At 37.9% G+C, this 15,280-nt stretch overlaps 1 protein-coding gene across 4 annotated transcripts in view; it reads right to left on the reverse strand.

Annotated features, from left to right (window-relative positions):
- Nucleotides 1-15,280, reverse strand: part of TULP4 (TUB like protein 4) — a 163,727-nt gene that overhangs the window by 114,657 nt on the left and 33,790 nt on the right. For all 4 annotated transcript variants that reach the window (XM_071434636.1, XM_071434615.1, XM_071434625.1 and 1 more), the window contains exon 2: nt 6,089-8,372. In XM_071434636.1, the coding sequence (XP_071290737.1) occupies nt 6,089-6,340 (252 nt within the window). In that variant the 5' untranslated portion in view covers nt 6,341-8,372. The remainder of the gene's footprint in view (nt 1-6,088; nt 8,373-15,280) is intronic.

Consider the following 15,280-nt stretch of genomic DNA (forward strand, 5'->3'; position numbering starts at 1 on the left):
GTTAAAGAAAATGCATTTATTTTGCTTGAACACACAAATTATCATGTGGAACAACTGCTTCTGTACAGAAGAACAAAGTATTTTCACCCTAATTCAAAAAGCAAGAAATGCCCCTCAGGCATGTCATTATCCTAAAATATGCATGTTGTTATCTTTCAGCAATTTTTTGAAAAAAAAATTTGGAGTAATTTCTGGTTTAAGTGAGTTAAATCTACTTTTCTGAGTAGATTTATCTAACAACAAAACTATAGCTACTTTTTTTTTTCATGATAAAATTTTAAACTGCATGGATGACCCACTTACAAATATAATTAATTTTGTTTAAAAGCTGACAGTACTTTTTCATGTTATATATTCCTTTTTTCCTCAGCTTTCGGGGTAATTATCTAGATGCTTATTACTACAAACCAGAAAAACCATAATGTAAAATTTTCCAAAGCTGATGACCTAACCTTTGCAAGAAACGAACTGCTGCATGACCTACAAGAGCAATTTCCAAGTAGCAGATCAATGCAGCATTACCAACTCTCATTACTCAGCAACAATTGTGGCAATATTGGATGGTTTGCTTCAAAGCCACAACTGCATAAGAATAAACATTGAACAGAGAGGCTGAGATTCTGAGGCAATTGAGAAAAATGGACAGAAAGAAAGGCTTTTCACAAAAATATTTGTGAAAGTAGGAGCTGGATGTGGCTGGAAAAAAGACAGTACCACAAAGAAAAAGACTCACTGAAAGTGGTCACAGTTCTTAGAGTGAACGAACTATACAGGAGTCGTGCTGGTACACAAGTTTATGCCATACCTTGGCATTTGTAAACTGACACAGGACATAGATATGGGAAACAGCAAGACTGCTATTTGTCATTTAAGGGGAAAGGATCAACCATTTCCAACTTATTACTCCATTTATTTTCTTTAACGATTCTCCTAAGAGAAGGCTATGAAAGACACCTCTGCATGCCATGGAGCATGTTTAAACTTCAGCAAAGGTTGAAAAGACTGATAAAAGACTACCAAAAAGGTTTAAAATGTATTTTGACTCTTTTAATATTTGCTTGAAGAAATAAAAGCCCTCAAGCACCCAGACTAATTGCAGAGCAGGCAGCTCAAGAAGGTGCATTAAGGAGCCTGCATGAAAGCCCAATGTGTCTGTCCTTTCTGTAAGCAGGCAGTGAGAACAGCCTGGCAATACCAGCCACAGTACAAAGCAAACAGAGCCACACAGGCAGGCACAGGACCTACTGTCCTACAAGTCACTCCCCACTAGTTCTGCCTCTCTGCAGCACTATTTTTCTGTAGCCCTAATAGCTTAAGGACAGAGGAAGGGCATGGTTTGAAGAAAGATTTAGCATTGTATCAGGTAGGATGTAAAAACAACACAGGCTTTCAGAAATAAAAGTCCTCCTTTAGAACCTTGTATGCCCAAAAGCTTGTCTGTCTTTTCCAATTACACTAGCTTGCTTTAACAAAGAGACAGTATTTCTGCCAACAAACGTCCTGTCTTCTTTGTGCAGTGACAGAAAAACAGAAAAGAGATCTGCAGTACCACTGCAGTTTACAACAGCGTATGTCTTGTACCACTGAGACTTCTAAAGCCAAAAGGGATCATCATGGCATCATTCTACCTCAGGATTTTTTAATTATTCACCAGTAACAACTGTTCCAGCTGTGTCTGAAAGCAACATTTGATACGAGGGATCCATACTGTAAAGAGTCACATGCTGATTCAATTCTTCTGTCCAAGAATCATAATAAAAATCACATTTAACTTTCAAATGCCAGTTACATTAAAACAAAGTTTAAACAAACAAAAAAAATTTCCTATATTGTTTTTCTGTATTCTTCCCAGTGACACTACAAACCAAGAAACACTACTGAAAACGCTTATTTGTTTGGGTTTTTAAAATTTATTTCCCAAACAAGCAATAGACTGCTGGAAAAAATCTGCTCTGCAAGATACATAAAACCTCAAAAAAACGGGACAGGATAAAGAAAAGCTTTCTTTCTTTTTAAAACCAGGAAAAAACATTTTAAGCTCCTTCTACTCTAAACCAAAACAAAACCAAGAACTGTGCAGACTTCCATAACTAATGCAGTATGAAAACCAACATGTATTGAATATTTTTAAAGGACGGTGTTCCTTTGAAAAGCTGTAACTAATTCATTTGACAGTCCAGCTGAGACATGTTTACATCCCTATCTACTAAAACCTGTGCTAAATGAAACAGGGTGGGTTTTTTGCAGCTGTAGATATATGCTTGGAACACTCAAATAATGACAGATGTAAATAAATAATTTCCTTTGTCTTTACAGTAGAAAATGTTATATATGCTCAATAATGTAGTCAGCTTGTTACTTAATTCACTGCATCTAATTTGCATATACCTGTAATACTTTTTAATGCCTCAGTCTAGCAATTAGCATACTGATTCTTATTAAATATATCAAAGATGTCTTTTTAGTTAGCAAAGTCAAAAGTAAATGTACACCTGCAAAACATTTTTTTAAGCACTTGAAATTTAAGAAACATTAAGTGCTATAAAAATTGGTACCATCTTAATACACCAGACACAACAGAAACCATTAGAAGAAACACTTACAATGGCACCATCCAACCAATTAGATTTGCAAAATATTTCACTGGCAGGAAAATCCCTATAAGGCTAATTGAAGTCTCCTAAATTAAATGTGGGCTTTTTTTTTTGAGTTATCTCTCACAAAGCCCCCTGGAAGTCTCTCCCCAGAAAACTCAAGATGGATCAGATACTGAAAGTTGGTATCTTTGTAGCACTATAAAAAAATACTCAGTCTGGCACACTTCAGAGCCTACTGCTCACAATTTTGTATCACAAAATGCAATACTTTCACCCCTTGCCACAGAATAAATAAGAACTAAGCAAAACAATTGCAGAAACATAAGTGTGGCTCACACTACAATGCTTTTAATTCTCAATTACTGTTCAACATGATGAGTCATTCAAATCCAGCACTATAATATGCATGTCAGTAATTCAGTCCTGGGGATTCCTCATTCTTGTTTGTTCTTATAGGCTACAGGCATTTTATTAGAGTCAAGAAAATAAACCAAAAAGATTTCAGCGAATCTCTCCAGCAGTCATAAAAAGATTGCAAAAATCCATCACAAGCATTCACCTTCTTGACTTACTTAAAAATAGTCTCACATTCTTGCCAGAAGCACAGTGCTGCCACATTACCCCTTCTTCTAGATTTTCACTTTAAATACAATGTAGTGCTCTGCCCACAGCATATTGTTAATTACACTCTAAATGGAAAACGTTTATATTGCTTCTACATTGTCACTCTTCCATTCTGTTCATTTCAGCATTTTATACTTAATAATTGAACACATACTAATGTTGAAGTAGCACTGTATGACTGAAAAGCAATAAACCTCACTTGGCACCCTAGCTTTATCCCAGAGAAAAATATAGGTATAAATCACCATTTATAAATCAACTCTAAAATAGGTATAAATCACCATTTCTGGGAACAAGATAACACAATATGCTTCCAGAACTAGTCAGCAAATCAAACAGGCTCTTATGAGTTTTAAGTCAACCACAATCTAAGGGCCCACTCTGAGCAACAAACGTGGCTTTAATCAGACACACATAGGTCCTCATCAGACACACAAACCAGGGTGTGCTTGCAAAATCAGCATTTTCCATTATGAATGGTGGTACACAATAGAGACCACGTTGTTGTTGGCCTTCTTTAACAGGACAATAAGAAAACAAAACATTTACTACTTCTTATGCAAATAGTAGCAATAAGCACTGCTGTTCAATATTTTCTTTCAAGAATCTTTCAGCAGACAGACTTAGAAGAAAAGGTGTCTTCTAAAGAAAGAATCTCGCTGCCCATTGAACTATATATCTTTAACATTCTAATCCAAACCAGTGGGATTCTCCTATAAAAGGATTAAATTCAGTAAGCCTGGTGAAGAGCGCTGTGTAACACATCATCTTGTAAAAATGAACTTTTATTTACAACAATGGTCAGAAATACATAACAGTAGGAAAATCTGATAGCAGCCACAGACTCATCACAGAAAGCTAGTTCCACTAAAGCCACTTCTCTATCCCACCACGTCAGTTTTGTTTCACAGAGACATAAATTGGAAGCCTCTACTCTGGTCATTGACACAATTCCTGCTGTCAGGAGGATTACTTACAGGAACACAACCCTTTATTAATCACAAGCTTGACCCAAACAACCACAACAAAAAGATTCAAATAGAGAAGTTTCATTTCATTTGAATCTCTCTCTCTCATGCCAATCACTGTTAGCGGAAAGGATGTGCAAACAGCACAGCTAAATCCACACAGCAATGATGCAATGACCCACAAAGAGACTCCAAGGGCCAATGGAGTAAATAAAGCAAAACTAGCCAAACCCAAAGGGCAGCATGCATATGAGCATCTTCTCCGCTTAAATGGGCACATACTGAAACCTAGTCTTGTATTTCCAAGTTCTGCAATAAGACTTCACAGAAACAGAAACTTCCTATATTGTTGCGAAAACATATATTACACAAAAGAAGAGAAACAAGTGCCCAGGTTCACTGAAAATTTAAATAACAAAATATGGAGAAATGCAAAGTGATCATTGTGTCACACACACTTAAAAAATAAAATGCAATTTGTAATTGAAAATTAAACATACAACTAGCTGTCATTCAAACCAAAATGCTGGATTCAAATATCATTCTTCCCTTTGGGAAAATGTGGCTGTAATTTCTTTGAATTAACCTGATACAAATATATACATGAATCTGTCTTTCATCTATACATATAGAAGTCTGTATGATTTACCATACACCAACACACCTCCATATACACAAAGCATGTGGAAGCAATTATTTCAGACTAAGTATTTGACAGCTGCTCCCTTTTTTTGCTTAAAAGAGGATTGTTACTAATGTTACACAAGAACCAAAACTACCCACTTCTGAAACTTTGGTGCAGCTTGGGTTGAAAGGGCAACATACATTCCCAGAGTCCACCCAATAAATAGCAAAAGAGACAAGAAAAAACACATTGTAAATTTGGTGTATCTTTGGTTTTCATTTCAGTATTTAAAATGCCATTCCACCCACCAACCTAACAGCAAATCTTTGATTTGAACAGATTCTTCTCAAAGAGCACATCCAAACACATCCTAACTAAAAAGCAAAAACAAACTAGGTCCTCCCTGTTGTCTAAGACACTTGGTATGTTACTGGGCATCACCTGCACTTTCCATGAAGCATACTACAAACAGATGGGTGCCAGGAAGATGATAAAGCACAGCTGAAATACCAGTTTATACCAACAGATTTATGCCTTTCAGAAAACATGAATGGAAAAGTTTTTGTATCATTGTACTCAGGACAATGCTTTGCACACTGAAGTTATGGCATTTTACTGCAAGGCACCTCAGCATTTCTCTGAGAAGTCACAGTTGGCCTTGATTCTAACAAAATGAGAAGCTTTTCCAGATAAAACAGCTATCTCCTGTCACAGGCCATTCCAGTTTGCAGCTTCTGAAAATCTGGCAGACTTCAAGCAAGCTTTTTTCCTATTGCTCTGCCTTTCCATTTGTCTTCCAGGCCAGACTTCACCACCGTGTGAAAGCAGTTGACTCTCACAGCTTTCAACTTCCATTAACATGCATTTATTGCATTTGCTTGGAAACTGGCAGGTGCTGGGGAATGAAGGAGAAAGTAGGCCAGACCAAAACAAGACACATTTCCAGAGAACCTCCCACCATCAGTCGTGTATGCTTGAATTTACCAGAAAAATTCCAATTGACCCAAATCCCATTTGGATTAGTCTTGAGCCTCCTTCATATCACTCTGTCAAATTCCAAGCAGAAATACTTAAACAAAAAAAGAAAAAAACGAAGAGAAGAGAAGAGAAGAGAAGAGAAGAGAAGAGAAGAGAAGAGAAGAGAAGAGAAGAGAAGAGAGAAGAGAAGAGAAGAGAAGAGAAGAGAAGAGAAGAGAAGAGAAGAGAAGAGAAGAGAAGAGAAGAGAAAAAGGTAGGTGTCATTTTCTTTAGAGTGTAACACATGTTTTGCTTACCTCACTGTTGTGGCCCCTCAAATTGAAGTTGATTCTCTGAGGGGTGTTCCGGTCCCTCCTGCAATGGCTGGAAGTGAAAGTGACACCCACAACTCCTCTGCCATTGCCCGTTGCCAGCCAGCCTTCCTCATAGTACCGCCTCCTGCACACCGGTTTCTCCTTCTCACTTTTGGGGACTCTGCCTTTCCAGGAGAGGCAGAGGATGTTGGAATCGCTGCAAAGAACAGGCCCATGTTCCACTGCTGCATACATGCTTTTTAAATATTTTATTTTTTGACATAAGAAAGTAATATGTCTAGTGCACAAAATTTAAATCAATTTTTTTTTTTTTTTATTGATAAGACTGACCTGGATAGATCATTGAAAGGGAGGAGGATGGGGTCAGTGTTTATAAATATCCACCAAATGCATAGTGAAAAATTCCTCTATAAAAGATGATGGCAGTTGGCTAAGAAAAAGTAACACTTAAAAAAAAATTCAGGTTCATTTTTGTTTTGAGTCTGTAGAGTGGGGGTGCACTTATCCTTTGGAGAAACAGCTACTTCATAAGAGGCGCTCAAGAAATGGTTAAGTCATCTTTTTGCTCAACTTGATATAATCTTTATTCAGCCTGAGATTCCAGTTTAGCGTAATGCAATTCCAGAGACAAAGAGTTGCAAATGTGTAGGTTTCAAGTAACTTAAGGCTTTTAAAACTTCCTCCAGTCAGATTTTCTTCAAAAGTTCAGTTGCAGAAATTTAAACACACGCACATACATATATATGTATATATATGACATTCCTCTTTTCCAAGCTGCCCTCTGGCATATCTTTTCCATCTGATGTATTTCTGCTGCTAAAGCTGAAAGAGATTGCATAAAGGGAAAAAAAGGCACACAAACCGTGTGAAACAACAGACCCGAACTTGTGCAGGCACTGGTGTGCCAGGCCAGTTAGGAAATCCCTCTTGGTACTGAACCGCTCGTTGGACTCAAAAGTTTTTGCAATCCAAAGCCAATCCAATTTTCATCGCAGCACTTTTTTTCCACCAGAGACCCAACACAGCCTGAACTGTTTATCACGCTATCTTGCCTGCTTTCCCACTTTTTGCTGCCACACACGAATGAAAAAGAACCCCCTCTTCATTTATAGCAGAATCAAAAATGCTCTTAAGCTTTTAGCTTTCAAAGTAGGTAAGTTTGCCTCAGGTGAACCATGAAGTTCTTTCTCCTGTGAAACGGGCTACAATATCAAGCTGTTTTTCCTTTACTTTTCCCTTTTTTTTCTGCTACAAGGAATCACAGACTTTTCATTCTACCATAAAAAACAAATGCCAGAATTAAAGCACATCAAGTAAGCACTCTTTCAAAATCTTCTAAAATTCAAGGAAGGAAGAAATATAATCATCTAAAAAAGAAAGAGAAGCAGCATTAAAAATCTGACTTCCTGGGTTCACTATTTCTCTAGGTATTTTCCTTGCTTGTTTGACAGGATCTTTCCTTCTTGATGCTTGTCTACAGCACAGATTCATAGTTCCAGACACAACATTTGCAGCTGTACAAGAAGGAAACATATGAAGTATTCCAATCGTTTTATTTGAATAACATTTATGAGCTCAATTAGCTAGTATTTATATCACACGAAGTGAAAAGAGGAAAAAGGAGAGGGAGAAGGGATATGCAAGTTTGATGACCTGGTTAACTCAAGAAGGACGGCGAGGTTTGCTCAGTTCAATGCCCAGACTTGTCCCATAGTTCCTCAACTTATTTACTTCCAGTCATCATTGCTCAGCAGAAGGTCACGATTTATTGTCCATTCACATCTACTGAGCCCAAAGCAAAACGTGCCCAAGACCATACATTATTCCTCTGCTAGAACTAAATCAGTTTCCTCTGCCCTCTTGATTCTTCTGTTTCCCTCACAGCTATTGATTTAGATTGTGGAGGTATTTATTAGGCTTCTCCTGCACAGAGGGTGTTTTTTCTTTCTCTTCTTGCAGACTTTTTTCACCCGTGAAGACCATGTGGGAAGTTGAACATTACTGGCAGGTGTCTTTCCATGGATTACTGATTCCTGTGTTGCAAAGGTGCTCCATCTGGTTCTCAAATTAATTTTCATCAATTGCAAAGCTCTCAGGAATATGCCAGAGCAAGTCTACGTGATGACGAAAACACGTGCGTTTTCATGTACATGCAGTGCACACACCAGTCTGGTACTCAGAGCTGCATCTCCCTTTTCAGTTTAGGTGTGGTAATCTTGTAAGATGCCTGCTACTCAAAACTTGAAATCCCTGGATTCTTCCAACTCTGCAAAGCAAAGCACACACACACACAAAAAGAAAAAAGTGAATAAAATAAATCACAAAACAAGTTAAAGATACTGGTACTACTGTTACAGTAATTGAAGTATTGTGGTTAAGGATTGTATACTGGACTCCTACACAGTGTATTATATATAGATAAAGCATTATTCAGAGCATACATGTTTAATAATATATTTGTATTTGATAGACACACAAAGACAAAATACAAAATTTTCTTTTTCACTTCCAAAATTGCCAAAACTTTCACGATGGACATGTATGGCTAATGAAATGTATCTGAGAAGGATACTTTAGAGGGGGGGAGAGGAGGGGGAAGAGCTTTGTCCTGCTCACAGTCTCTGGGGCAAAGTCTTAAAGATTTCACAGCTTTGAAGTGAAGATGGGGAAGGGAGATGTTAGTGATAGAGCAGGCACAGGGTTAGACCCTGAGGCACACACAAACAGAATGGCTGACCTGGAAGGGACCTCTGGACATCATCTGGTCCAAACACTGCTCAAGCAGGGTCACCAAGAAAGAGTCAGTTACCCAGGATTGTATCCAGGCAGTTTCTAAATATCTCCAAGGATGAAAACCCTATGAATTCTCTGGGCAACCTGCGCCAGTGCTCAGTCATCCTCACAGAAAAGTGTTTCCTGATGTTTAGAGGGAACCATCTGTGTTTCAGTTTGTGCTCATTGCCTCTGGTTCTGTCACTGGATACCACCATTAAGAGCCTGTCTCTCTCATTCAATTCCCTCCCATCAACTGTACACCACAACAAGATCTCCTTAGGCTTTTTCTTCTCCAGGCTGAAGTCTCAGCTCTCAGACTTTCCTCATAGAAAAGATGCTCCAAACCATGAAAATACAGTACTGAACTTATCAGTCTCAAAGAGACTGGGAAGATTCCTCCAGGGCTTAAACTACTGCTTTGAAGAGATCTAAGGTACTTCAAAATTAAAGCTTAAAAGTCTGAATCAACACAGATGAATTTAAAGACTATTCAAATGCTGCTTAAATCTTCATTTAAAAAAGGGGAGAAAAATTCCCCAAAGTCAATTTTATACAAAAGAGTGTACAAAAATAAAGCACAAGAGACCAAGCAAAAGGCCATTCAGGATATTCCAGTAGTTGTATCCGAAGTGCACACATATGCAGTTATTGCATCTACAGTCACTGCTAAAGAGAGCTCATTTAAATTCAGAGCTGCATTCATAATAGTCATCAGAGCTGTAAAAATGGTCTTGTCTTTATTACATAAAGCACTATACTAACCTCATGTTTCCTGTAATTAACCACTTATTTCATTCTAGCATGGACATATTAATTAATTTTGTTTAAAAAAAAGAGACTAGATAAGAAAACAAATTTACAGACACAAAGGCAAAGTTGTAAAGTAGTTTACAACCCTACACAGTTGGCTGACTTATCAGAAACACTGTCCCCAAGATTTGGTGAGTCACTGCCAGACCTCTTCAGCACTACATCTCACTGAAGTTTTAAAAATAATGACTGCTATTAATTTCTTTTTCATCATGGCAAGATGATGATATGACAAATGTCACCTTTCCAAATTTCTGGTGCTTATCAATTACAGCCCAGAGAAAGTTCATGTATAGGAAAACATACAAAAATTTTCAGAGTACAATGGTTTGTAGACAAACTTCTGCATTTATCCCATAAGCAAACTTGATCCTCTGAAGGATCAGTGCCATTGTTTCCATACCCACTGAAATCTTTCTAACAGACATCTGCATTCAAAAGTTGACATTTTATATTAGCAGCATGAGTATTATGATGCAAGCCTTTACTAATCCTACAGAGAAATAAAAAAAAAACGTTTACTGAGAAAACAAAGTCTCTGAAATATCAGAGCAGAGATAAGCACTAAACAGAGTTGTTTGAACTGTACAAGAACCCAGAGTTTACAAGTGGATTTTAAAATACAGGTAACTATAGATACAGTGGCTTTGCATATAATCTGTATGCAACTTCTGTCCTTATTCACTGCACCCAAGACTAACAAGGTTGAGAAAAGGACTCATCTGCATCTTGGTCAATAACCTTCTCTCACCTTAGTCCCATTTACCATCACTTTCAAGATTAGACAGACCAAAGGCTTCTCCTCTTAAAAATATCCTAAATGCATTAGAAATGCTGGTCAGGGAGAGATGAAAATCTAAAATAACTACAAAAGTAATAAAATCAGCCATTATTCAAATGCATTATTCAAACACAACACTTTTTCAATACAATACAACCTATGAGAATGTTTTACCTTTGAGTCACTGAGGATTGACACTACCTTTATGTTACATTCAGAGACAAGAAAAAAAAATACTTTTAAGACTGTAGTATCAAACACTCAAAATACAGACTGAATTAAGATTACATGTATTATATATTAATGCTTTCCATTCCCTTTTTCTTCATTTCCATGCACTCTGTAGTTCCTAAGAAATAACCTAACTAAAAGATTCAAGTGCTAGTCTTCTCTTAAAAAAATCCGTAATTTAGACACTCCTCTTCTACCACCATTACAGCAGCCTCACAGTTCTGCTCATTTTCATATTTTGAAACCAAGCTTTTCCCCTCCATGGAACACCAGGGTAATGGCTTCCACCTCTGTTGTGAAGTGTGTAATAGCAGAGGATAAAAAGCATGATAGAAAGAAGAGCTGGGTGTCACCTGCACAATCCTACCACTAGCCCAAAGTCAGTTTGGGCTGACCACAGAAAGAGAACTTGGCCTTCCAGATGGAACTCATCCAAACTAAATTTTTAACTGAAGATTTTTAATCATCAAATTTTCTGCACCTTTCCTTCCTAATATAAATTAGTGCAAGGACTAATCACAGAAGTGCACTACCATCTGATTTTGCTGGTGAATTGTTTCTGACACTACTAGGACAATAAATATCAATGAATTCTCTGAATTCTCTACCTTCACTCTCACTTAAAAGGAAGTTGAAAATATCTTTTCTCTGGATTTCCCCTTTAACAAAGGGAGATGCTACTTGAACTCATCCTCTAGTACTGTTGAGTCTAAGCCCAGTGTTATAAGACATTTAAGTACAGACAAAAACATATTAGACCTGTGACAAAGGAAAGCAGGATCCACAATTATTTTATTTCATTTTGTTTTGAAAGCATAGCTCTTCTCAAATGCAAAACCCAGCACCAAGTTACATTTCTGCATGACAGAAAATTTAGATACTAATTTTTAAAAATGTGCTTATAAACAGTAGCTCTCTTATTGTAGTGTCAATATTTAACTCATCATTTTTATCTTCTGTTCCTACTAACTTATATAAAGTGTGTTAAGCCACAGTTGGACAACCAGAAAAATATTTGTTTGTTCTCATGCGTCTTTCATTGAGGTGTCTCTTTTGTTGACAGAAAGAAGCCAAGCACAGCCAAATGCAGCAATGCTGCAGCAAGCTCTTCAGTATTTCATATTTATTCAAACCCCTGCTCTTCAAGGCTGCAGAGCAGAGAATCTGAAGGCGAGGATAAAAGGGGACTGGGAAGGGAAGGAAAGCAAAGAAGGAAAAGTGAAGTGAGTACACACTATTTCTGAATTATTATCTCCAAGAAACCAAAACAAATAAGGACTCACAGCCTGCTTTTGGAAGATTCTGATGACCCAAACATCTTAAGGAAAGAAATAGAAGATAAAGAGTCTTTGAAAAGACTTCAGGATTTTTCAGCTTAACCAGATTCCCTACCTGCCAAACCTGCATAAGGTGAAAGGAAATTGTAGTTTTCCCTCCTTTTGCAGTCTAAGAAGGAAAAACTGTACACCAGTGTCCATGAAGATAGCAAGGTATTTTAAAAGTGCCAGCCACAACTGCTTTGGCACAAGCTGATGGCAGATGATCCCACCAGCTATCAAATGGGGACTGTGGGAGCAACCTCTAAGGTCACTGCTGAACACTACAGTACAAAATTGGCACATCATGTAATAGCGTTAGTGTATTACAGGCTAAATACTATAGAGACAGAAGCTGGTAAGATGATACAATTCATTATTTAGTCCAATCTCTAAATTAACAAAAATCATTAAACAATTCTATCAAAAAAGTGAAAGAAAATTATTTAACAAGACTAACTACTTTCCTAAAAAGCCTGAAGAAAAAAATTAGCTGGCTTGGAAGCTGATCTCTCTGAAAACTTACTCTCCAAAAACAGCGATTGATTTTAAGAGAGCTTCCCTTCCTGAAGTCACCATGCACAAAAGGGTTAGGAATTGTGGCAATTTCAATCAGTTTGAGCTGTGCCCAAAAGTTTTTGCTCTTTTAAGTAGAATCAATCCCCGCCACAGCCCCAGTGTTGTCCCACATTCAGCTGCACTGGCAAACTGGGAAAGGCACAAAACAAGTGAGAAACACAAGGGAGGAGTACCTGCAACTAGTATGCTGCTTGAAGACTATTGATAACAAAGCTTGGGCACAGAATATTTCTGAACTCAGGGCTTTGTCCTTAGAAGAAAGGGAAGCAAAGTTTTTCCTCTTGAAGATGAATTTAAGATGGCTTCGATGTCCTGGAGTCAAAGCTACACATGAGCCATGAAAATATGCCTCATTTTCAAATTAAAGAAAAGTGAGCTGAAACACTCCAGACAGGTGTTGAAAAACCTGCTTCAGGAAATAAAAATGTACAAATAAGACATAGTCGCCTTTTAAAGAGTTGGGAGATTCACACCACTGAAAAACACATCCAAACACTTTAGAGATTCAAAGAAACTGTCAAGTGTGACCAAGAAATTCCTGACACTTGTAAGTGTCAATCTTCTTTCTCAAGAAAAGGCTACAATCCTCAGAGCACAGAGAAGCCCTAGACAATGTATACTTCACTAGGGACTTCATGAAAAAGTGGCAACAACTGTGTCTTACTAAGAATATTCAATGACCTTCATGGGAGGGCGCCCCTGCTCTCACCATCTCTTTTCCATTGAACTGACTGCGCTGACCTTGCCGGTAATTACAGAGCAATTTCTTTCCCGTAGGAACATTCTGCAGCCTGCAAACATCCCTCGAGTCTGCAGCAGTTCCAGCTAGTTCCTAATTATCTCCAATATCTGCCCACAGGCTCTTTAATACTTTCTTATGAACATACACTGAACTTTCGATATTCTCCTCAAAAATCCCAATATACCTTTGTATGTGATGCACTACCACAATGGAAACAAACAACATAAAAAAAAAGAAAGGGAGATGAAGGGAGAGAACAACAGATGTCATCACTTTTTAAAATTCAGAAGAGCCTCATAAACAAGAATTATGTCTTTTGGACAGCAAGACATATTTAAGTCAGAAACCTGATAATTGCAGAGAAGCGGTGTAAGTGCAGTGTGCTGCAGCAGAGAGGGAGCTCCTGGTGATGCCTGCAAGCTGCACCACAGGTGTGAGATGGATTCTGAGATTGTGTGTGTGTGTGTGTGTGTGTGTGTGTGTGTGTGCACATTTAAAAATACAAAGACAGGAGCTGCATTTTTCAAACAGCTTGGGTTTCTCAGTCTTTGGCTTTGGGATGAAGAACTGAACTCTAGTCCTGGCTGTCCCTAACGTGCTGTAACTCAAGATTCCAGGCTGGTTTGAGGACCTGCACTCACCTCACCACCACTGCTTAGAGGTCCAGATGCAGAGCAGGGGTACTCTGCCCTTGCAACAAAGAGATGCAAACCTTAAGAACAGCTTCATCTCATCCCTCTCTTTTTCTCCAAGTTCCATGTTTTTTCCTCTTGTTTCTGGAAGGTCATGTCAAGATCTCTGTACTAAAGGAGGCATATAATAGAATGGAAACAGACTAACTCAAGGAGCAGTTCCTTTAGAGGCAGCCTTGATAATCAAGAATCACTAAAGAAGCATTTGTAAAAGTCAAATGCTTTAAACAAATGCAGTAAAGTCAGGAGCTTTAAATAAATGCTTGGAGCAAAGCAAAGACCTCTGAAAGTTGCTGTTTCACTGCCAAGGCTCAGAGGGCACAAGATCAGCTGCATACACTTGTGCCCTGTTAGGTGAATGATGGTTTTGATCTGCTCTGTATTAATATGCCAAGTGCTGACTGCTCACCTGTCCAGACAGAAGCAAGGAGGTCAGAAAGACACAGGTGTCCACCAGGCACAGTCATGGTCTGGTGGGTGAGCTGAAGGCAGATCTGTACCTGGGTAAATTCACAGAGCACTCTTGTGCCCAAGCAGTTTTATTTTATACATGTCTTCACAATTCTCTCTTCTTACCGGCCTAGCTCCTGCTAGACATATGAAGTATGTCTATTTCATATAAATATTAAATAGTAGATATCTTAAAATACAGAATTTTGAAGTGGGGATAAGAAGTAGCAGTATACTACTCCTCATGCATGACTAGAACACTACAACCTTTCTATTAAGAAATCCATAATAGCCAAAAATTGCCAGTTACTGAGGTATTCAGTGGGAGGATGGCTACCAATGACTGTGTCTTCTCTTTTCTTAAACATGAAAAATCAATGTGTTACAATGATCGCAGATGAAAATGAATGAATAGGAAAAGGGTTGCAAAAACTCTAGAAAAGTATATTCAAAAAGCAACACGAGTTATTTTAAGTAGGAATTCTGAATATTTCATTCAATGCCCTCTGTACAACTACCAGATAGTGGTTGCTTCTAACTCCAATCTCTACAAAATTATGAAAATGCTCTTCCATTGAACAAGTGTTCACGTTTCATCAAGAAAGTCAACAAATGTTGTAAATTGGCATGGGTTTTGTGAGGAAAAGTAATATTCTCATTACTTGGTAGCTAGTGCTATAATTAACTTCATTCTGTTGTTTTTATCCCCAGGAAGTTACATAAATGAAGTAACTGTCAAACTACTTGGACCCAATTACTTCTCTTTGTCAACAGAAAACTCTCAATGCCTCTTTAAAT

Source organism: Agelaius tricolor, unplaced genomic scaffold (assembly GCF_023055355.1).
Source record: "Agelaius tricolor isolate 1412-34295 unplaced genomic scaffold, bAgeTri1.0.p SCAF_1, whole genome shotgun sequence".
Taxonomy (NCBI): Eukaryota; Metazoa; Chordata; class Aves; order Passeriformes; family Icteridae; genus Agelaius; species Agelaius tricolor.